Source organism: Drosophila albomicans, chromosome 2L (assembly GCF_009650485.2).
Source record: "Drosophila albomicans strain 15112-1751.03 chromosome 2L, ASM965048v2, whole genome shotgun sequence".
NCBI lineage: Eukaryota > Metazoa > Arthropoda > Insecta > Diptera > Drosophilidae > Drosophila > Drosophila albomicans.
The window spans coordinates 11,796,366-11,819,337 of NC_047628.2; the positions used below are offsets into that span (position 1 = coordinate 11,796,366).

Genomic DNA, 22,972 nt, shown 5'->3' on the forward strand with positions numbered 1-22,972 from the left:
TGCCAAAAGCTCAAAGCTCTCCCACACACAAAGTTGAACCAGCTCGATTGCAGGACTAAGCAATCGATCAATTAGTTCGTCTTATCGAACTTTTTGTTGCTCATTGATCTGCTAGTTCGCTCCGTCAGTTCGCTGCAGTTAGTTGTTTGTTGGCGCGTGCGGTTCAACAATAAATATTTGTTTAAAATAATGTTATTTCGTATATTGTGTGGTGAATATGTTGGAATTTTTTTTTATTTATTTTGAATTATTTGAGCAATTATTTAAATCGCAAATTTTTCATTGCTGTCTACCTATATTCTAACGGCCAGCAAAAATAACGTTGACATTTTGTCGAAATAAACAGACTCCAAACACATTCTTGCATATTTCGTTTTGGTTCATATATTTGCTCTATTTTAAACGTAATCTGCTTCATTTCGTTCATAAATAAAATAATACGCATGCGTACAAACATACCTCTATGTAAAACGAGCTACCAAAACCAGCTCGGAAAAGCTTATGAGCTTATTAAAAAAGTGAAACTTTCTTCTAGCTAGCATAGCAAGTACCTTGGACTGTGCTGTGTGTTCTTATGTGCTGCCCTGGCATACATTTAAATAATAATAACATGGGTATGACTATGAGTGTGTGTGTGTGTGGGTATCTGTATCAGGCTTATAGGGTCGAGCCGGTAATTAAGACATGTCGAGTGTCATGAGAGAGAAACGGAGGCACAACCAACCAGCAAGGTCTTTAACACACTGCACGCCAAACAGGTAGAACACAAAGTTCAAAAAACACAAAACGACTTTCTCGAAGAAGCGTTAGCAATGCGTATCAAATTCAAACAAAATGTTGCTATTGTCATTATTCAATTTAATCAAGTCAAGTTCGTCACACTAAAATTAGAATAAATAAGCTTAGAACACTATTTCGATATTACTTTAGTTAACTAAAGCGCAAAGTTTGGCTATTGTCGTTATTTGGAATTCGTAGTCAAGTCAATTTCGTCCCACTAAAATTAGAATAAATACTCTTATAATACTAATCGCATCGAATTTGCCAATTTCGATAATGTTATCGGTGTCGGCATGCCGATTAACCGGTGCATTTGCTGGCCAGCGTGCACATGAGCGTCTTGGGGCAGAAGACCAACGATTTTGAACAGGTCATTTTGTGACCCTTCATTTGACCTTCGGCGGTCTTGTAGCACACAAAATAGCTGCTAATGGAGGTCTGATCCGGTATCTTGTCCCCCTCCCTGCAATAGTATTTGCGTTTCTTCACCGAACCGCTGCCGCTGCTGCTTCCACTGCTGCCTCCACTGCTGCTTAGGCTATTACTAAAGGTGCTGATGGTACTGCTAATGATAGGGGTCATCGTGGGCGCTGGCATTATGGGGCGTAACGTCGAACTGGGCTCCGACATCTGCATCATATACGAGTCCATCATATGATTCTCCATGCTTCCCGATGCTGTGTGAACCATGTTCTCTTGTGCCGAACTGCTGCCGTATTGCTGCAACAGATTGGCAATATTCTGAGCCTTAATGGCCGCCTCCTGACGTCGTTTCGCCTCCGCGAGCAGCTTAAGTGTCTCCATTTGCTGGCGACGATTCTCATCGATGGAATACCCATTGAATTGCGGCATATTTCCGCACTGCGCATAGGTCGAGGCATCGCAAATGCGCGTTTGTTGATTGAAACCCGTGTAAGGAGGACAGGAATAGGAGAGAACCTTGCCATCCTTTTTGCTGCATACAAAATAGCGAGTGCAATCCGTTTGATTGGGCTGCCTAACACCCGCCTGGCACGTGATGACTTCCACATTTCCCAGCTCCGACATGGCCGAAGATGATTGGGTCATCAGCGGTAGAATGGACTTCTGGAAGACATCCAAACTGATGAAGTTCCCATTGAAATTCACCAATTGTCCCATGCCCCCGGGATACTTGGACTTCGAGGGCATAGCTGGCAAAGAAGGCATCGCGGGCATCGAAGGTGGACTCGATTGACTACTGCCAGGCCCAGTGAGATGTCCCATCCCTGTGCTAAACATGCTGAGTCCCACATTGCCTGCAGTATCCGAGTAGATGCTGCTGCTCATCGTGGGCGTAGGTCTGGGTAAATATGGGGCCTTGAACTGATGATGATGCTGTGGCATTTGCTGTTGTGGCATCTGTTGTTGCTCGCTGCTTGTTGGCGCATTCTGGGACATGGTGTAGCTGTGCTCCACATATGTAGCAGGTGCTAATTGATGGCTCATGCCCATCATATCCGCTGAGCTGGAGCCGGCAGCGCTGCTGTAGGTCAGTACGTGAGGACTGTTTAGACGATTATTATTGTTGTTGATATTATTCAGGTTGCTGTTCCCATTGCTGTTGATATAGTTGGCGTTAATTGCCTCATCAGCCTCCACTTCCATGCTTTCGATTTTCTGCGAATTGGGTCGGATTTTCACTTGACCTGGCTCAAGTTGCGATGGGAACATGCCCGGCATACTGCTTTGACCCATGCCCGTGGGATAACTGTTATCCGCCTGGAAGATTGAATTCACATTGTTCTCATTCAGATGAGGACTTGGCGTGTAATAAGTGGCAACAGTTGCGGGCGAGGGATGCACGGCAAAGGGACTCGGTGTTGTGTGTACATAATCGTTGGCATAGGGCGCTGCATATTGTCCGGTGTATTGATTGCTCATCGTTGTCACCGAGATGGTAGAACTTGGACGTGCTGTTGTCATGGTGGCTATGAATTTGTTGTAATAGTTGTTGCTATCCATTTGAATGCTGTTCTTGTTGCTTGAGGTGCTAGAGACGGTACTGCTGCTCATGCCGTGTTTGTCCAGACTGGGATAGACGCCTAGACTGTTGCCATAGGTGTCGAGCACTTCCTTCTCACCCGAATTTGTGCTGGACAAATGCACGGGAATCACATTGTTGTGAATAATGGTTGTACTCGGCTGTGGTTGTTGCTGTTGCTGCTGCTGCTGCTTCTTGTTGTAGCTGTTCTTCTTGTGATGCATGTAATGAATCCTGGGCGGTTGTTGGACATCGTAGCTGGGCATTTGATAGTATTGTTGGAATGGATTGTTGTGGGCGATATAATCAAAGGTTGCAGTATGGGTGGTGCATAGTAGGCGCTGTTGTAGGCGGGATTCGGGAAGCACTTTGGGTAAATTTTGCGCGGCAATCATTTGCTTGGATAGCTCCAACACTGTTTTCAGGGTTTCCTCCGAGATTTTGGGCTGATGATCGTTGAAGTCAATACTTGAAGCAGTACTAAAGGGTTGCTGCATTTGCTGTGGTGGCGCCTGTTGTTGTTCTGCACTGTGTCCGTATTGGGGTAGCGTAAACATCACAGATCCCTCGGGTCGATTGACCACAATCTGGGAGTTGGCATAGCCAGGACCATACGAGGAAAATGGTTGAGTATTCGACAGCATGAGCTTTGTTTCCGGCTGCATGCGATGCTTGGTCAGATGTTCCTGTAGCAACGTCTTATTTGCCGTTGGTTCCGGCAGCGAATCTGGTGATTTCGTAGTCGCGACTGTCGCTTGGGTTGTGCTTGGCGGTGGCTTTGCTGTGGTGGAGACAACAGCAGCATCCTTATAGTCGCCTTGAGGATTGAACATGTCGTAGCGATTCTTGAGATCAAAGTGTGCCAAGAAGGCATTCAGTTGATCCGGACGCATCTCAACCTGTGACTTCTCACTATTCTGGTACGTCTGCTGAAGTCCGTCAATCAGTTGAGAGAGACGCTGCAAGTGTGCCGTCAGATCGGGATCAATGGGCGAGGCACTTGAAGCTGAAGCTGGGCGGGAGGTAGAGCTCATCATAGTGGCAAGAGCGGACTTGGTGCTAAGCTGCGCTTCACCTTCGCGAGTTTGCGGCAACGATTGGCCATCCAACTCGACTAATTCACCATCGCCACTCGAATCAAACTGACTGACCGAGGAGACTTCATCCTCCCCCAATAAGATTGGGTGCTATCAAGACGTGATCCGTTTCTGCTGCCGATTTAGAGTGTGGCACTTCATCCTCCTGCTCCTCACTGCTTAGCGTGGATTCCAACACAATTTGCACATTGTCATCCTTGTCGTTGTTGCTGAGCCGCAATTCCGCCTCATCCCGGTTGTTCACAATCAAGATATCCGATTTGATGGTCGAGCTGGACATCTCGCTGGGTGTTAGGCATTCCCAATCCTCGCCGGGCAATACACAGCTGCCCACATTGTGCTCATAGACAAGTCCCTTGTTACATTTAACTGGTACCCAGACATGGGAGTTGGAGGGCAGCTCGCGACACTTGTAGAAGGCATCGCACCGTGTCTTGTGGGGACGAGATTTTTCAGGGCAGGGTTTACCTGGGAGCAGGTTTTTTGTTAGGGAAGAAAAGAAAAGAGGGGGAGAAGAGAATAGAAGACAGTTCGAGTTTAATCCAATTAAAGTGTGTATCCAATTTGATAAGCTGTTAATTCCTTTTGTTCCAGTGTTCACATTTTTCTGATTTTACCTTCCGAAAAGTAAAAGAGACCCGTCAACAAATATGCATAGAAGAGTGCACGCATTTCGAAATTCGATGTCGAATTTTAAATATCCTTATAACAAAATTCGCGCTAAAGATTCCGACCCGATATATTTTGGACACTTCCGCTGCGGACAAAGCGCGCGTTACGAATGACTGCACATCCGCGGTTTGGCCAACATTAAATTTGATGAATAATTTTCTCTTTTTTTCTTCACGATCACAGTCGGGTTCTCGCTCGGCGAAATGTAAACACACAAGAAGCAGTGCTCGAGTTTCGACGAGCCAAGTGTGAAATATACGTTAAGTCCGATTTGTTGTTCACTCTCACATACCGAGTGAGCTTCAGTCGGAAGGGGAGGTACTAATTGTTTAAACAAATCCACCACTTGTTTTGCATAGAAGCAGAAGCAATTTCACTTTTATATGCCACATTATTCATTGGTAGTTTTATAATTTCGTGCATTTTCTATTTTAATAATCGGTACTTGTCGTCAACTGTTTATTATGTATAATAATTTAGTCAAGTCGCAAATAACGAAATCTCAACATATTGAGTTGCTCCACTTATTTGAATATACCGCTTTCATAGCCTTGCAATCGAATGACTTCGGGCTATCGATAATCGATATTTCAAACGCTATCAATGTAGTATATTCTTATCTGATATTATTTATATTTCATAAGCGGCTAATGATTGAGAGCTTTTGCGGTGTATTATTAATTATTCTAATATAGATAATTCCATTTTTATTATTTTATTGCATTTTTGGGATTTATTTTATGTGCAATTTCCTTGCGAAAAATTTCCCTCTGCATGAAGTAAATCCCAGCTATATATGGTATATTGCGGTATATTTTAAAGAGGAAATTAGTACATTGTATAACAGAAAGTTGTGGTCACGCTGAACGTAGCACAGTGCAAATGAAAACTATTTTTTTGCCAATGCATTGATTGTGTGTGCTTGAATAAACAATGCCAACTAGTATTGAAATACAAAATGAAAAACAATAGTTGTCAAGTGCAGTGCGCGCGTCAAATACTAAAAACGAATTAACAAAACTGACGTGAATATTGTGTGTGCAGTAACTGACATACACATACAGACACCTATACAACAAAACACACATACAGTGAACAGCATACTAAATAAATTGTAGGGCAGCAAGTGCAAGGAAGGTAAGCACAAATCGCTCGGTCAGCAAAGCAAAGCACAGGTAAAGCTAAAGGTAGATAACTCCCAGCTACTGAGAAAAGAAAAAACAAAAACAACAACGCCTTTGTGCATTGGAATGTGCGTCGCACTTTTCAGTTGGTTTGTTGCCTGGGCGCTCCAAGCAAGAATATGAAGAAGAGAGGAAGGCTGTGTCAGCGCCACCGCCGCGACCTTTGCCTCAATTACAAACAAACCAAGTGACACACATACATACACAGACACACATGCATAGCACTAGTGTGCGTTACATGACTATGAATATTTACCTCAACTTGTCGACATGGGTGTTGCGTGCTTAGTGTTTAATATAATATACTAGATATATGTATATATATAGATGGACAAGTGGAAATAGTGTTTTGTTGTTGCTGTTGCTCTTCAGGTGTTGTTCACCAATGTTGTCCGCGCCCTCAAATCGATCCCCCACCCAAGACAACTGCATATGTGTGTGTGTGTATCGATGTATTCTTAAGCATTTATTCGTTGCAGTTATTGACATCTAGGCACACACACAACAATAGCATTTGGCTGCATATGTATTGCATAGATGTAAAATGCCGCAGCTGTTGTCTCGCTTCGCTGATTATATACATATTTTAGTTTCCTTTTTGCCCACACAATCGTTGTCTGCCCTCTCTCCATAAAACACACAGACTCACACACAGACACACATATATGGAATGTATATATTGCCTGATAACAGCGGCTGTATTTTTTTTTTGTTTTCATCATCCGCTCTTTGTTTACGTAGTATTAATAAATCATCGATGCTTGTTGTTGCTGTGCTTTTTGCACCACAAAGGAGCACAGGCTGCCAGCTTGATCAACAGCTGAGCTTTATCCGTTTATCCGTTGCATGCCGGATAAACTGTCAATACTTACACCTTGCAGCTAATTGGAAGGCGTGAAACAAATGCTAAATAACTTTGGCTAAATCAATAGAACACAACTATTAACACTTGTTGTCGCTTTATTGTCTTTGTAATGAAATGCATTGTTGAATCCACAATTAAATCGTCATCAAATTAATTTGCTAGCTACTTTGGTCACAAATAATATTGAAATTCAGGGAAATTTTTGTTGTGCTTTTTTTTTGTTGTTTTCTTTTGTAGGTGAGTCATTTTCGCGATTATACAATTTATTTGTGGCGAGTTGTTGGAGCTATGTATGTATGTGAGTGCGTGATATCAAAAAGTATCGTTAGGCACACACACGCTCAAGGGATATGTGTGTATGTGTGTGTGTGTACTTAGATGAGCGATAACTCATGTTTAGTAAGTCATCTACATTTAGATTGATGTGTGCGATCAACATTAACTTGCAAATTGTTATTAATAATTGTTGTTCGAGTTTGCTTTCAAATTACGGTCACAGTTTACTTGTCTGGGTTTTAAGGGGGCTATAGGGGGCGTGGTCAAATACTAAAGCTACTTTTAGAAGCTTTTTGACACCAGATGTAATGTCATCAAATTTGATAAAGTTATGTCTAAGTGTTGTTAAGTTATCGCGTTTTGAACAGACGGACAGACAGACAGTCGAATAGCATAGATTTAAAATACTGCCAACGCCTGAATTGTGTGTTGATCCAGGGGTTTTCTTCCATGGTGGTACCTCATATAAAGAGCCAAGCAAAATTTTATTGGTTTGCTTAATGGCAATTGTAATTGGTCCCCAGACGTATCGGTTGAAGTATTTCCCCAAGATTACGCTTATCAAAGCATATTTATTGCGAGTCGTATTTTGTTAAATGCTGATTTTGGACTGCACTTTAATTACATTTCTGTAGAATTCTTGTTTTTTAATACATTTTAATAAGTTAAAGTGAAATTAATATTGTGATATAAGGGCTTTTCTATTGAAACGTAAATACATTATTGTATACAAACGAATTATATGGAAAAAGTTGTAACTCAAATTAAAATTATTTATAGTATAAAATAAAAGCTTTTTCAATTAAACCGAATTTTAGTATTGTATATAATGAAATTTATTTAAAGAAACCATAAAATATGGTAAACCTTCCATACTATATATATGTTGTATATATTAAAAGCTCAACATTGAGAAGTCATACAAACTTCCACTTAACTTGCGAAAAAGCCAATAAAAACCAGCTATAGCATCCGGGGCCTCACGCATATAATATAAGCTTGTTTTACTAATAGTAGCTACATATGTACTTTACTTTATTTGAAATTGCTCTCTTGGCTAAAGCGAAACCGGCAATCTTATCAACTTTGGCTGTTTTGTCGCAATCTCTCAACTGATAATATTTTTTTTTGTTGTTGTTTTTTTGTTTTTGTTGTTGTTTTTTGGGGTTTGAATTGGTGCACAAATAATTGCGTGTACGAAAATGAAATGATTATTTATGCTCACTCTCTCTCTCATTCTCTTTGCAGCCCCTTCGAGTAGCTGGTGGGCAGGAAGTCTTGCCGTGAAGGTTGAACAATCAAAGCCAGAGGAGCAGGCAGGCAGCAGCACGTTTAAATGGCTGATGGTCAGCAGGCAGCAGGTGCAGGTGCAGTTTCCCGTGCTGGTGGCAACAATGGCCCGCTACTCGATGTGCCACAAACAGTAAACAATGCCACAGGCAGCAGCAGCAGCACTTCAAGTGGCGCCTCAGCTGCGGTTGGGGCAATTGGTGGCGCAGTTGCCAGCGGGAGTGCAACAGCAAGTGGCAGTGGAGGTGGAGCTGGAGGCAGCGGGAGCAGCAGCAATAATGGGATCGGCAGCAATCAAGGCTATTATCAATTAAGCGTGACAAGTGAGTGTGGTGACAATGACATTGAAAGGATTGCCATTGAAATGATTTTAATTTGCATTCTGCACTTTGCATTTCACAGTTGAAGAAGCCTCGCTGCGCAATAATGGCTTCCTCAAACCGAATCCTTACGTGGAGCTGCTCATCGACAGCAAGAGCAAGCGCAAAACGGATCTGGTGAAGAACAGCTATCTGCCCAAATGGAACGAGGAATTCACAGTGCTGGTAAGTAGAGCTGTCAGGATTACTGAAAATATCTTAAGCCTGACTTTAAATGCTAAATTAGGATTCATGAAATGTTTTTTAAAGCAGCTTTCGAAAGGTTTTTGCGCAGAGCTTAGGCTACTTTCAATAGAGGACATTAGAATTATCTTTTCATTTGTAAATACACGCTATTTAGTTGACAAAATTGAAGCGAGGAGCTTTTTATAGTTGCTACTTCAATAATTCACTTATTACCTGATTTTGCATTATCTATTTAGTACAGAAATCCCTATGTTTAGGGAAGTTTCAGTAACTTAAGTTGAAATCTTTGCAATTTCAAAGCAATCATTTCATATTTTTTATTGTATGTGAATTGGACCGATTCGTTCAGATTAGTTGTATGCTTTAGCTTTTTTTTTTTATTCCAAAATATCGCTACCTTAAAAACAAGTTTCTTAACAAAAGTAAATTTTTAATACAAAAATACTTTTATAAATTAAACAATTATTATGAATTATGTTGTTTGTTATACTTAACTATTCAGAATCAAGATTAAACAACAAATTTCGATTAGAAATATAATTGGTTGTTAATTATGCCCATTACGATTCGCAACCCAAAAGTTAGATAGTAATCTAGTAATGGCTAAAGTGTTATGAAAATAACTGTCTAAATATAAACTAATTTAATTATAAAATGGCAACAAAACAAAATCATTATGTAGCCTTTCATTTCATAATGATAGCTGCCACGTTGAATAAGAACATTAAATTTGCAGCTCTACTAACATTTGAAATCGAACATATAACCAAAATACACATCTTACCTCTCTTGCAGATAACACCGAATTCAACGTTGCACTTCAAGGTGCTGGACCATTCGAGCTTTCGCAAGGATGCGATGCTGGGCGAGCGAGCCATTCACTTGGCCCACATACTGCAGCACTACAACGGACGCTGCGAATTCCTCGAACTGACCATCGATCTGTTTGTCACCTCCAAGTCGGATAATCGCCAGACAAAGAGCGGCGAACTCGTTGCCATACTCAATGGCCTCAAGCTCGACATGAGCAAGCTGCAGTTGCAGCCACAGAACGGAGCTGCTATTCAACCGGTTAATCCGGCTGTAAGCGATGCTGCTGCCGCGGGACGCAGTTGTATGATTTATGGCGGTGTGCGTGCCAGGATGCGGCTGCGTTCAAGTAATGCGGAGCCACAGACAGCGACGCCGCGTTCCCCGCTGCCGCCCAATGGTGTCGTGGAACAACGACGCTCGACAGCGCCGCCTGTGTGGGAACAGCAGCCACAACAGTCGCAGCCACAGCAGCAACCACTACGCTTAGTTAATGGCAGTGCAGCGGCTGTGCCGCAGACAGCATCGTATCCGCAACAGCCGCCAATGCCGGCGCCGCAACAGCAGCCTCAGGCACAAGCAGCAGCAGTAGGTGTGCAACAACCGATGCCACAGCGTGCTCAGGTCTATGCCAATGGCAGCGTGGAGAACGGCATGTATATGACCAATGTGGCGGTGCCCGTCGAACAGAGCGCGGCCTGCGGTCCTGTGCTGCCCGTGAGCAATGGCAGCGATCCACAAATGCAGACGCAGCCAGCGGAGGATGAGCTGTTGCCCGTGGGCTGGGAGATACGCTTGGATCAGTATGGCCGACGTTACTATGTCGATCACAACACACGCTCCACGTACTGGGAGAAGCCGACGCCGTTGCCACCCGGCTGGGAGATACGCAAAGATGTGCGCGGTCGTGTCTACTATGTGGATCACAACACACGCAAGACGACGTGGCAGCGGCCAAACAGCGAACGTCTCATGCACTTCCAGCACTGGCAGGGACAGCGGGCCCATGTCGTCGCACAGGGTAATCAACGGTTCCTCTACTCGCAGCAGCAACAACAGCCGACGGCTGTGACGGCACAGGTGACACAGGACGATGAGGATGCGCTTGGACCGTTGCCCGATGGCTGGGAGAAGAAGGTGCAATCCGATAATCGTGTGTACTTTGTGAACCACAAGAATCGCACCACACAATGGGAAGATCCGCGCACGCAAGGCCAGGAGGTGAGCCTTATCAACGAGGGTCCGTTGCCACCAGGCTGGGAGATACGCTACACGGCAGCCGGCGAACGTTTCTTTGTGGATCACAATACCAGACGAACCACCTTCGAGGATCCGCGACCTGGTGCGCCTAAGGGCGCCAAGGGTGTCTACGGTGTGCCGCGTGCTTATGAGCGCAGTTTCCGCTGGAAGTTGTCGCAGTTCCGGTATCTGTGCCAGAGCAATGCGCTGCCCTCGCATATCAAGATCACGGTGACGCGACAGACGCTCTTCGAGGACTCGTATCATCAGATAATGCGTCTGCCCGCCTACGAACTGCGTCGACGTCTCTACATCATCTTCAGGGGTGAGGAGGGACTCGATTACGGTGGCGTGTCGCGTGAATGGTTCTTCTTGCTGTCGCACGAGGTGCTCAATCCGATGTACTGTCTGTTTGAGTATGCCAACAAGAACAACTACAGCCTGCAAATCAATCCCGCTTCCTACGTCAATCCGGACCATTTGCAGTACTTTAAATTCATCGGACGCTTCATTGCAATGGCGCTGTATCATGGACGCTTCATCTACAGCGGCTTCACCATGCCGTTCTACAAGCGTATGCTGAACAAGAAACTAACGATCAAGGACATAGAAACGATTGATCCAGAGTTTTACAACTCGCTGATCTGGGTGCGTGACAATAACATTGATGAGTGTGGCCTTGAGCTGTGGTTCAGCGTAGACTTTGAGGTTCTCGGTCAGATCATTCATCACGAGCTGAAGGAGAATGGCGAGAAGGAACGCGTCACCGAGGAAAACAAGGAGGAGTACATAACGCTGATGACCGAGTGGCGCATGACACGGTAAGTATTGGAAGTGAAACAGTTAATATTAAGATCATTATTGACGAAACACTTCCCACAAGTCTTGTCTACAAATAGTCGTAAAGCTTTATTAACTTTGTTCTCCTTTTTCAACACTTTACAGAGGTATTGAGCAGCAGACAAAGACGTTCCTGGAGGGCTTCAACGAGGTGGTGCCGCTCGAGTGGCTCAAGTACTTTGACGAGCGCGAATTGGAGCTGATACTGTGCGGCATGCAGGACGTGGACGTTGAGGACTGGCAACGCAACACCATCTATCGACACTACAATCGCAACTCGAAGCAGGTTGTCTGGTTCTGGCAGGTGAGTTTCTCAATTGTCTCAAGTTGAAACAGCAATTCAATTTTACAATTCACTTTGCAGTTTGTGCGCGAAACGGACAATGAGAAACGCGCTCGTCTGCTGCAGTTCGTGACAGGCACGTGTCGTGTGCCGGTTGGCGGCTTTGCGGAGCTGATGGGCTCAAATGGACCGCAACGGTTCTGCATCGAGAAGGTGGGCAAAGAGACGTGGCTGCCGCGATCGCATACGTGCTTCAATCGATTGGATTTGCCGCCCTATAAGAGCTACGATCAGCTGGTGGAGAAATTGACCTTTGCCATTGAGGAGACTGAGGGCTTCTGCCAGGAATGAGTGGTAGTCGATTTGTGGTCAGTTTGTTGATTAATGTTTAATTCCAATTGAGAGCGTCCCGCGTTCTGCGCTCTGCGTCGCAAATCGCATCGCGTCCCGTTACGTTGATAGTTACTGTTATTATTATACTGCATTGCCCACTGTATACGTATGTACATATTACATATGTATTGATCACTATTATGTACACACCCACACACACACTCCCACACAAACACACACGCATATATTTTATCGGAGAATTCCCCGCTCCAAAATTCCTATTGTATTGTATTGTCTACAAAACATTATTTTAAGGCGTCTTTTGGCTCAATCTGTGCACTCTATGTTAAGTTTCGGCCATATGCTCTATTTATGCATTAATAACACACACACACAGACACTGTGAGAGACACCGAGCCATGTCATATCTTTTGTTGTTATGTGTTTTTCTCTTTTAATTAAATATCGAAAAATGTTACATCTTGTTACACTCGTCACTCAAACGGTCCACAAATTATAAAAACCAAAATAGAAAAATCAATTCTAAGCGAAAAAAAAGAAAACACGCAACAACCTGAGCAATAAACAAATTATATAAATTTGTCAAATTTTATGTTCACTTTATATGCATGTAAAGTTTTGTAAATAGTTCCATATAAATGCTATTGTTAACAATCAAATAATTATTGATTTGGCCCTCATTGTAAAGTGCAACTTTAAATGCAATACATAGCGAAAAGAAAGCAAACGTTTTTAACTGTTTAACAATTGTTTAGCACATCAACAAACAAAATTTTAAATATCAATACACAAAAACGAAACAAAAAACAAAAAAAATGCAAGCGAAGAGATACAAAGAAAATTAATATCATGTGAACTTTAAACACCGCGAATACAAGTAACAAATTATATTAGACATTATAGTAAAAGAAAAAAACACACTCACTTAAAACAATAACTATAAAAATTCAAATAGCAATAATTGTTGTTAACAAAATGTAGAAGAACAAGCAAACACACAAAACATAAACAAAAGTCGTAAATTTGAGTAAGCGGCAAAATGCGAGAGAGATAACTATATTTTCATGAACTGCATGCGAATGTACATTAAAATACGAGTGTGTAGTTATGAATGTTGTGTAAAGCAGGCATAAAAACGTAAACGTTGGTAAATTGTACGATTATACATATATACATTATTATATATATACATATATATATTTAATTAGTTTAATGCAATTGTGTATTGTACTGTATTATATAAAATAAATGCAAAATTATTTAGTGATATGCGAAATTGGCGTCTCTGCACTATTCAACTCAACTTATAAATAGAAAATGAGACTATTTCTTGTGTCGAATATGCTACATTGAAAATGTTGAAGGTGAAATTCTATTTTGCAATAAAGCATTGCTTGATTTCGCTGCTGCTGTTCGAATTTAACAAGCTGCTTCCATTATTTATTGCCGCGAAAATTGCGAAACGCAGCGGTTAACAACAGTGAAAGACTAAAAACAACAACATTAATAAGACAACAATGCCATTAAACACTGTCGTCATCGCCGTCGTCACTGCTGGACGCCAAATGCCAACACATATTTCCAGCACACTGGGAGATTTTTTGCAATTAAAAGCGATGTTATGTAGGATACGTGTGAAGTCCTTGATAGCTTAAAACCTTAAAGTTTTAAATTTCAAATTCAAGCGAATCGATAACACACTTATCACGATTAATCGATTTTTCATTTGTGTAAATCGAATGTAAATGATCGTCGCAGTGGCAACGCTTGACCATTATCAGATGGCATCGCGTTAATATTGCGGTACTTTGTGCACTACGCGAGTATTTTAAATTTTCGAGAAAAATATAGTTTCAAACGATATAAACAAATGTCAAAGGTAAATATTTATACCTTATCTAATTTGCCGCTTTGTTAAAGTGCAGTTTATCACCAAAACAGCGGTGTCAGGGAAATGCCTGCGACTTCTGCAGACCACCACGAATCAGAAGGAAACTCAAAGTCTGCATTTTGCATGCCGAAAATTATATTATTGCCTTGTACCGATATAAATGAAGATAATGTTTACTTGATGCCACGTCGCACTGAGGAAATGTTAAGGTCACCACTGCACAGGGACAGTCGCTCTTCGTCGTTTATGACGCCCAAAACGATGCAGCCTCAATTAGAGCCACGACGTCGAATAGAATTGTTGCAGTCGCCGTTGCATCAAGGCAAGCGATCGAGCTGTAAATTAACACCAGAGGTAGCAAAGCATGTATCTTTACAGCCACGTCGTACTAAGAAGTCACCTGCAAAGCAGCCAGAAATGCTGACAACTCCTTCAAAGGATTTAATGGAACCACGGCGCACCAAGGAATTGTTGAAGTCTCCGTTGCACAAGGACATGCGTGCCACAATGCAGAATAACTCCTTCAATATTTTGTTCCAGACCCCCAAAAAGTCTGCAGAGCAGCAGCAAGTGGAATTGTTAGAGTCTAACTCAAAAAATATTTACTTGGAACCACGTCGCATCAAGGAATTGCTTCAGAGTCCCTTACACAAGGATATGCGTGCCCAAATGCTTGGGAAAGGCACAAAGAATAGCCACAAAGAAGTGCAAAGTCATAAGAAAGTGTTGCAGTCTGTAGAATCTAAGGAAAATGTCAAAACGCCATCCTCGCATGTAATAAAACCAATCTCTAATATTTACTCAGAGCCACGTCGAATTAAGGAACTCCTGCAGTCGCCGCTGCACAAGGACATGCGTGCAATGATGCTACCACAACCCTCCAAGAGCATTTACTCGGAGCCGCGGCGCACTAAAGAATTGCTATATGCCCAAAATCAAGGGAATGAAGCTTACTCCGCAAGACGCAAGCTGCAATTCAACAAGCAGCAAGGCGACTTAAGATTCCAACGCATTTTGAGCTACTTACGGAGTGTTTTTAAATCCGTTTCGACCCGGGATCTGCAAAATTTAGGCGTGCAGAACTTTATTATCATCATGAAACATCTGTTGGAAACTGCAGAAGTTGTAGTTGTACCTTTAAATCAATCCAACTACATAGAGCAAATATTCAAGGCGATGGAGCAGCTTAATTATCCACATAAAATAATGAGATCTGCATTGCTGATGCCCAGCGCATCGTTGACGCAAGTGCTGCAGCTGCTGGACTTTTTAATCGAAATGGTAACGAAGAAAAACGAGGATAATCAATTGAATGTGGCCAAAGTGGAGACACTGGAATTGCAATTGCAGTTGGTGCAATTGGAAAAAGAAGATATAAAGACCACTTTTAAATGAGATCAACAACATTTGCCAGATATTTAAAGCAATGTCAACTGCCACGCTGCTTTATAATGGAGCACATCCTTGTGGAACTGGCATTTAGCAGCTTTGCTGACGGCCTCTGCACGTTCTCACGCATTGTGTGCGGTTTTTAACGGCAAAAGTCAGAATGGCAAGTTCAGGTTTTGTGGAACTAAAGTAAAGCCAACTAATTGTGCATGGCTGAAAGAGGCAGCTCCATTTTTGCTGGAGGCTGGCGAACACATGTTGCAGGCAACCAAGAGCCAGACCCAGGTAGGTGGCATAACAGCTATATACATACATATAGTACACACATATAGCAACCATATGTAGTTATAACAGCAACTAGCATAACAAGAACTGCGGCTGCGGTTGTTCATGATGCTGCTTCTGCTTCTGCTTTTGCTGCCTGTCGTATGTAAATTATTTCGAGTCATAAAACAAACTGTCACCCAGGTAGTAGTTTCACAATGCGGCTGTGGCAGGGCACTCAAGTGAAATAAGCATATCATAAAGTTCCTTAGGCTCATGCAGCTAATGAACAACACATCAGCAGCAGCAGCAGCAGCAGCAAAAACAAAAGCAGCAACTTTCAGTTTTCGGAATATAAAGCTTAATAAGCTCAAAAGTAAAATCGCTGCGTTTTCAGCTTAATTGTGCTGACAGAATTATCAAGGTAGAAACGCAAAATGTCTTAAAGCCTTGCATGCATCTCCAATCAAATAAATCAAGCAATTTCAAAGCTATGTCATTAAAATTTTAAATCTCGTTATGCAGAAACTATTGTGCAGCGTCCCAATGTGTCGTTTACGGAATCAAGTCAATAAATATATAATAAAATACATATATTAATCTTTAAAAAAGTTGTGTTAAAGCATTTTCTATATTTCAATTGCCAGTCTTTCTGCAAGCTTACTTAATGTGGAAGATATACAAAATCAAATATTGCACATAATTAAACTTCAAAAATATTTGAGAACGTTTTATGTAAATCTTTTACTCAAAAATAGCTTAAAACAAAATTTGAAGATGCATTTCAAAATGAAGCAAACGAATAAATAATTATTTATATTTAAATCTCTTATAAAACCTGTTTTTTAAATCATTCATTGGTAAAAAATAGATAACTGTTCGACTACTTATAAAGATATAAAACTTGGAAAATAAAAATCTAGTTAGGGGTTTGTTTACAAAAATGTTCTGTCCATCAAAGTAGTATATCAATGTTTTATCTATTGTTAACTTTTAGTTTTTATAACAGCTAATTATAGCAGCTACATATATACAATTTAAATAAAATAAAATATATTGTTGACAGTGCAAGACTTTTAAAACATAAATCTCGAAATTGGAACAAGTTTTTGATTTATTTTTGCATGAATTAATTGAATTGCGGGTAGCTCAGATAGAATGTGTGAGTTAAGCGCTTCTGTCATTCGCAGAGAATCTGTAGTTGAAAAGCAATGCTAAAGTTTTGGACCACGAACAGAATTTGTATGCAAGACGAAACCAAGAACTGGGAATCGCCATCGTTAGCGTCTCGACGACAGTGTCATCAGTGTGGCCAAAGCTTGCACTGACTAACGGTTTTCCCGTTGCGACTTCTCTTAACTAGAGGCAATGACAAGGCGTGTCTGCTGCAAAAGCTTCGCTGAGATGTCGAGTCATGCAGTTGCAATTATTTTGGAGTTTATACCACGTTTCCGTTTCTTACTGCATTTAACGTTTGACAATTTGCTTGGCAACGGCAAATTTAGCAGCTGCGCAGACTAAGAGAGCTAGAACGCGGGGCAACAACAACAACTGCTTATCAGTAAATTATATCTTAGGTTAACGCTCTGTCTTCTGTGTTTGCCGCACATATGCTGGCCATGTTTACGGGCACGTCTGTTCCGTGGCCATGTTTGTCCGCCACGGTCTAGAACAGTTCTTGTACTCGTCGGTCGTTGGTTTTGTTTGTGCACCATTTCGGCGCTTTTCCTGCTGATTTATGCAAAACTGTGGCATTTTTCAATTGCATTTCCCACGTTCAGCAGTCGTTGCGCTTCATTGCTGCTCTATGCTGTTCGCTCCGTTCATTTTAGTTCCGCTTCGATCAAGCGGTTCGTTCCGCTTAAGCTGCGTTCATCTGGTTCACTTAGCTGCTCATTGCTTTAGTCTAGTTCACTTAGTTGCTCGCTCCGCTCATCTTGTTCATTCTAATTATCGGCTTAGTTCAGTTTGTCTAGTTTCGTTTAGTTCGCTTTGATTCTTTTTGTCTAGTTCGCTTCGCTCAGCATTAGTTCGCTTGCTGTTCAACTCGTTTATTCGCTTCATTCCTGGTTTGTGCAAATGTGCCTGTGTGTATGTTTGTGTGTGTTCTCCATACAATTTTCACACATTTGCGCAACTTTGCTTTCAAATGTGCAACACATTGCCATGCTTTTTGTTGTTGTAGTTGTTCTTGTTCCAGCGTTGTTAGTTTATGCTCCGCTACTGCTGCTGCTGCTTCTTCTTCTGCTTCTATGTTTGGGTTTGCTGTAGGCATGGTCACGGGAGCCGAGAGGGACGCGTTAGCGGGACAAATGTCGGCAGCTTCTTCGCACGAGTTGCCAACTGCATTTTATTGTTTCTCTACATGTGTGTGCGTTTGTGTGTGTGTGTGAATATTCGTGCGTGCGTGTGTCTAAATGTGCTTGCATGTATGTGTGTGTGGGTGCGAATTCATGGATCCCACGGAGTTACGCTTGGTTTTGTGCATTTACTGTCAAGTGATAACTTTCGCGTGGGTTGTTTCAGCAGTTGCAGCTATGGCAACAGCGCCATCTTTATTTGTGAATCACACGAACCATAAAAACAAATGCTAAATTTTAAACAAGGTGCATCAGCTGCAACAGCAGCGTCAGGTGTGCAGGGTTACAGGTGAATAAACGCCTTCGTTTATATCTCATTCATGATGCTCTGGCATTACGACTTGCTACTTACCTAATGCTATCTATATGACTTGCTAGTGAAAGTGCAGCTGAGTAAAATACTGAAATTATTGATGATAATATTTATCACTAGCTCATATCTGTACTTCTTTTAAATGTTTACAAGGATTGAACTTTGGAATTTCAGGGAAAACTATTCTTTTTCTGATTATTAATAAATTTTGAGTTTTTAGAAAGATGTTACTTAATTTTTGATAAAGGAATTTAACGAAAATTTTAGTTCTATAATACTTAATTCTTGATAAATGAATCTTTTAAAGAAATTAAAAATCCTTTAGCGACGATTTAGTAATATGGTTGTGTGTGTAATATTTATCAATTGTACAAGTTATTTATTATATATGGAAAAAACCTACTTACTACAGGTTTTAGTTGCTTTGTATATTTTGTACTCTATGCTTTATTTTGAATGAAATATAGTATATCAATATACCAAATATAGCCTTCGGCATGTTTTTAGAATTTTCGCGGTTTATTAATGTGGTAGCTGTTTTGCTTTTATTCAAAATATATAGGTAGCGAGGATCTCACAGTCGAGCACACTCGACTAAAGCTTGCCTATTTGTTTATATTTACTTTGGGTTTAATTTTGTAATATCTTTTTTAAAAAGGTACTACATATTAAAATGGAATGAAAAGAATATTTACGGAATTTTTATATTGTTTTATGAATTTACAATTTGCTCAACCTTATCATAGTTTTCTTATACATTTCTTTCTCATTTAAAATTACATTCCCTCAAAGTTCTCGCTGGACCCTCGCTAGATCAGCGATCTGCCAAGTGTTGCACTAATTTTCCGGCTAATTTGGAAAATGTGCATAAATAATGCGAATGCCATTTGGGCCATAAACTAAACGAGCCCCAATGGCCATGTTTGCTGTGTGTGTGTTGTAATTGTGTGCGTGTGTGTATGTGTGTGTGTAGTTAATGTTGTCGGTATGGTTGTTGTTCTAGCCTGAATAATGCCCCTTGACAGCAGCCGCATTTGGTATTAATCATACGCACTGTTGCAGCCACTTGTATCCTGTTGCATCATGCACTGTTGAAAGCGAACGCGTATGTGATGGCAACAGTTATTCGGCGAGTTATCTAACATTTTGTTAAACAGTTAAATAAATTGGAGCTTTGTAGCAACGATGCGGAATGACGGCATGCGAATTGATGTTAATGCAAGTGAAAACAACAAATTTATTGGCGCGCATAACTCAATGGGATGCGTTGCGATGACGATGCGATGACGATGATACATGCGAGTAGCCCTCAGAATATGAATGGATGCAAGTTGCAAATTTATAGCGAGGCCTCGTTGCTGAGCACTTTGCCAGCTTTGCTGCTGCCGAACTATTGCGTGGGTCAAGGCCTAAATGAGCGCACTGCCAAAAGCAAGAAGCGACAAACTAAAACAAAAACTAAAAAAAAATTAAGGACAACGATGACAACGGCAACGTTAACAGCAAAAGCGGAAACGGAAATGCCCAAAATGCAATTGTCACGCACAGTTACAGTTACAGTTACAGTTGCAGCAGTTACAATAACAGTAATAGATAGATAGCAAGACAGAAAGACTGAAATTTAAATGGAAAATTTGTGTAGCTAATAAAGGGGCAACAACACAGTCCAAAGGGGACCATCATCGAGCAGGCAGCTCGACACTGAATAGGCTGGATTGTTGCCTCGTTGCCTCGTTGGCTGACTGCTTGACTCGTCGTTGCTTTGAGTGGCAGTCTGCTCTCGCTTGACGTCAGCACAGCTGACAAGTGCAGAGACAGCGACATCCTCTTCTCATCTCTCATCTCTCTTTTCGCCCTCTCCGCCATGGCCATTCTTGGTCTAGGCTCAAGGTAGCAAAAGCCATTCGCTTGCCACACATTTTAAACGGGTCAATACGTATCGAAATGCTGTTGAGCATTTGATAAAGAAACAAGCAAGCAAATCACAGTCAAGTGTGCTCGAGATTGCGAGGGCGAGGAATACACTAAGTGCGACCAAAGAAGCCAAAGAGACGCTGTTGCAGTTGCAGTTGAATAAGTTCCGAATTTATAATACAAACGTTTTGAAATTTGTTTATATTTGAAGTTGCGCAAACTTTTAAAATTCTAGAAACTCGTTTGAAGTATGTTTTATTTTCAAATTTGTAATACACACTCGTAGAAACTATTTAGAATTTGCTGCTATTTCCATATTTATTTTGAAATTGTTCTGAAAGTGTAAGAAATCATTTATAATATGTTCATAACTTTGTATTTGTAATGCGACCTTTCTAAAACTCCAAGAAATAGTTAGAAATATGTTTTTAATGATGGTTCGAAAACTTAAATTTATTTTCATATTTATAATACACATTTTATGACACTCTTAGAATCTGCTGCTATTTTCATATTTATTTTGAAATTGTTCTGAAAGTGTCATTTATTATATGTTTATAATTGATAATTTATAATGCAAACGTTTGAAAGTGTAATTCTAGTAGAAAGTATAATTCTATGTGCTCAGAAATAAGTCTGCGTATTTTGACTTTTAAATTTTTGCTGTGAAACTGTTAGAAAACATTTCTCATATTATATATTCTTATTTCTATATTTAAAAAATAATTATTGTAAAACTTTCGTAAACTATTTTGAACATGTTTATATTTGTCGCCTCTAAGAAGATTGCCAGCAAATAGTCTTCGAGCTGATTTATGATGGTTTAGATAAAGAAACATGTGAACAAACAGCTTGACAAAGAGTTGCGATAGAGTATCTAGTTGGTAGTTTTGTCAGCTTGGGGCTTCAGTCAGATTAAAGCTCAGCCGCATTTGCATATTACATAATTTGTCGAGTGGCCAAAGAAGGGGTAAGCGGAGAGGAGAGAGGTGGAGGGAGGCAGCTCTAAGGGCAACCACATGTGATCATCGTTATCGTCATCGTCATCATCATCATCACATGGCAATGCTTTATGGTCACTTTATATTTGCAGTGTGTGGATTAATTTAATGCACAGCGGGTCAGAGAGAGAGAGAGAGAGAGAGAGAGAGAGAGAGAGAGAGAGAAGAGAGAGAGAGAGAGAGAGAGAGAGAGAGAGAGAGAGAGAGAGAGGTGGAGAGGGAGAAGCATGCTCGGCCTGCCCGCAAACACTTGACGTGCACAAGTTGCGCATACGCCCCGTTATATCGCATCGCACATGCATTGCTCATGTTCGTGCTCATGTCTCTGCTTAGGTAGCTGCAACTACTTATTGAAAATGCTGATGCCAATATGCGGGCGACGCTTCGCCCCTCCCCCGCCTCTGGCAGAAGGTGAAGAGGAATTCTCATAGTTGTGCTAACTGGATTGTTTGGCTAAACGAGGATTGCCACCCAAATGTGTTTTGGTTGCCATCTTCTCTGCAATAATGTTCGATTTATAATAATGCGAGTTGTTATTTGCGAGTTCTGCTCGACGAAAAACTCACTGTGACAGCAGGAAATTAAGATTTATGCTCTCTCTCTTGGCTATGGGAGACAGCAGTTGAAGCTAATTGGTTTTAAAATTAGTTTCTGTTTGCTAGGCAAATTCAACTGCTTATAAATAGAACTTTGAAGTAGGCAAAGCATTGCGACTGGAAATGTTGAACGTCTGGCTTGCAAACAATTTTTGCATTTAAATTGACAGAAACTTAAATTTAAATTTAAATTGTTTGCAGAAAACAAGTACAAGGACACAACAACACTATAGAATACAAATATTTTTCGTATCTTCAATTTTCATGTTCAATTCATATGTTTTGTGTATTTGAATTTCATAGAATAAAACTCATTCTCATAGAGAATAAAATTATTACTCCAGAATATGATCTCTACGTTTTAAATATTTTACACACTTTCCAATTAACTTTTGCAGTGTTGTGTAGATAAATCAATGCTATTTTCTTACAATCACAGTGACAATTGTTAAACTACATAATACAAATACTTTTCGTTTCAATGTTCCATTCACATGTTTTGTGTATTGAATTTTATAAAATAACTTTTGTTCCTCTTCAAAGTTAAATTATTTCTCAAAGAAAACTATTTCTGAACTGGAATCCAAATTATTATATTTATACTCACTTAAATGAATTTTGCTCAGTTTCCAATTTACTTTTGCAGTGTTGTGTAGATAAATAAATGCTATTTTCTTACAATTACTGACAATTGTTTCCATTTTTGTTCTTGTGCTTATTCAAGTATTCATTCGATAATGATTGGAAATATTCCATACTAATTGCTGTTATGCTTCATTCAAAACCGTCTATTAGTAACTATAATAGTAGGTAACACTGCCACTTCAATTAAAAACTTAAACGAAAACTTAATAAAAACTTTGCAACGCAAACGTTTATTAAACAACTGCAAGTGGTTTGTGTTTTGTTAGGCAACAAAGGTTGAGTTGCAAACGAAAAACTGAAAATTGAATACACTAACTATGGCAAACTAGAAACTCGAAAAC

At 40.8% G+C, this 22,972-nt stretch overlaps 3 protein-coding genes across 4 annotated transcripts; 2 read left to right on the plus strand and 1 right to left on the minus strand.

The window, feature by feature from the left end:
- Positions 1-857: 857 nt before the first annotated feature.
- LOC117563808 (uncharacterized) lies at positions 858-4,646 on the minus strand. Its single transcript, XM_052002375.1, is given in 5 exon segments — positions 858-3,077; positions 3,080-3,143; positions 3,145-3,948; positions 3,980-4,347; positions 4,497-4,646. Coding segments are annotated over 5 exon segments (3,288 nt in total). The 5' UTR covers positions 4,552-4,646; the 3' UTR covers positions 858-1,080.
- A 768-nt stretch (positions 4,647-5,414) lies between these two features.
- Positions 5,415-13,534, plus strand: LOC117563809 (E3 ubiquitin-protein ligase Su(dx)). 2 transcript variants are annotated; one of them, XM_052002371.1, is made up of 6 exons: positions 5,415-5,726; positions 8,125-8,489; positions 8,569-8,711; positions 9,528-11,602; positions 11,727-11,925; positions 11,986-13,534. In XM_052002371.1, the coding sequence occupies exons 2-6, from the start codon at positions 8,213-8,215 to the stop codon at positions 12,253-12,255; spliced, it is 2,964 nt and encodes a 987-aa protein (XP_051858331.1). In that variant the 5' UTR covers positions 5,415-5,726; positions 8,125-8,212; the 3' UTR covers positions 12,256-13,534. The 2 variants fall into 2 exon arrangements, with proteins under 2 accessions (XP_051858331.1, XP_051858330.1); XM_052002370.1 differs by having other exon boundaries at positions 5,416-5,688.
- A 574-nt stretch (positions 13,535-14,108) lies between these two features.
- On the plus strand, positions 14,109-16,390 carry LOC127565138 (uncharacterized). The gene is made up of 2 exons (XM_052002372.1): positions 14,109-14,137; positions 14,200-16,390. The coding sequence occupies exon 2, from the start codon at positions 14,213-14,215 to the stop codon at positions 15,542-15,544; it is 1,332 nt and encodes a 443-aa protein (XP_051858332.1). The 5' UTR covers positions 14,109-14,137; positions 14,200-14,212; the 3' UTR covers positions 15,545-16,390.
- Positions 16,391-22,972: the final 6,582 nt, after the last annotated feature.

Bases quoted from the DNA above. Each gene is read 5' to 3' on its own strand.
- LOC127565138 (XM_052002372.1), top strand. From the start codon at position 14,213: ATGCCTGCGACTTCTGCAGACCACCACGAATCAGAAGGAAACTCAAAG.
- LOC117563809 (XM_052002371.1), top strand. From the start codon at position 8,213: ATGGCTGATGGTCAGCAGGCAGCAGGTGCAGGTGCAGTTTCCCGTGCT. The intron at 8,712-9,527 runs GTAAGTAGAGCT...CCTCTCTTGCAG, and splicing joins ACGAGGAATTCACAGTGCTG to ATAACACCGAATTCAACGTT. The intron at 11,926-11,985 runs GTGAGTTTCTCA...TTCACTTTGCAG, and splicing joins AGGTTGTCTGGTTCTGGCAG to TTTGTGCGCGAAACGGACAA.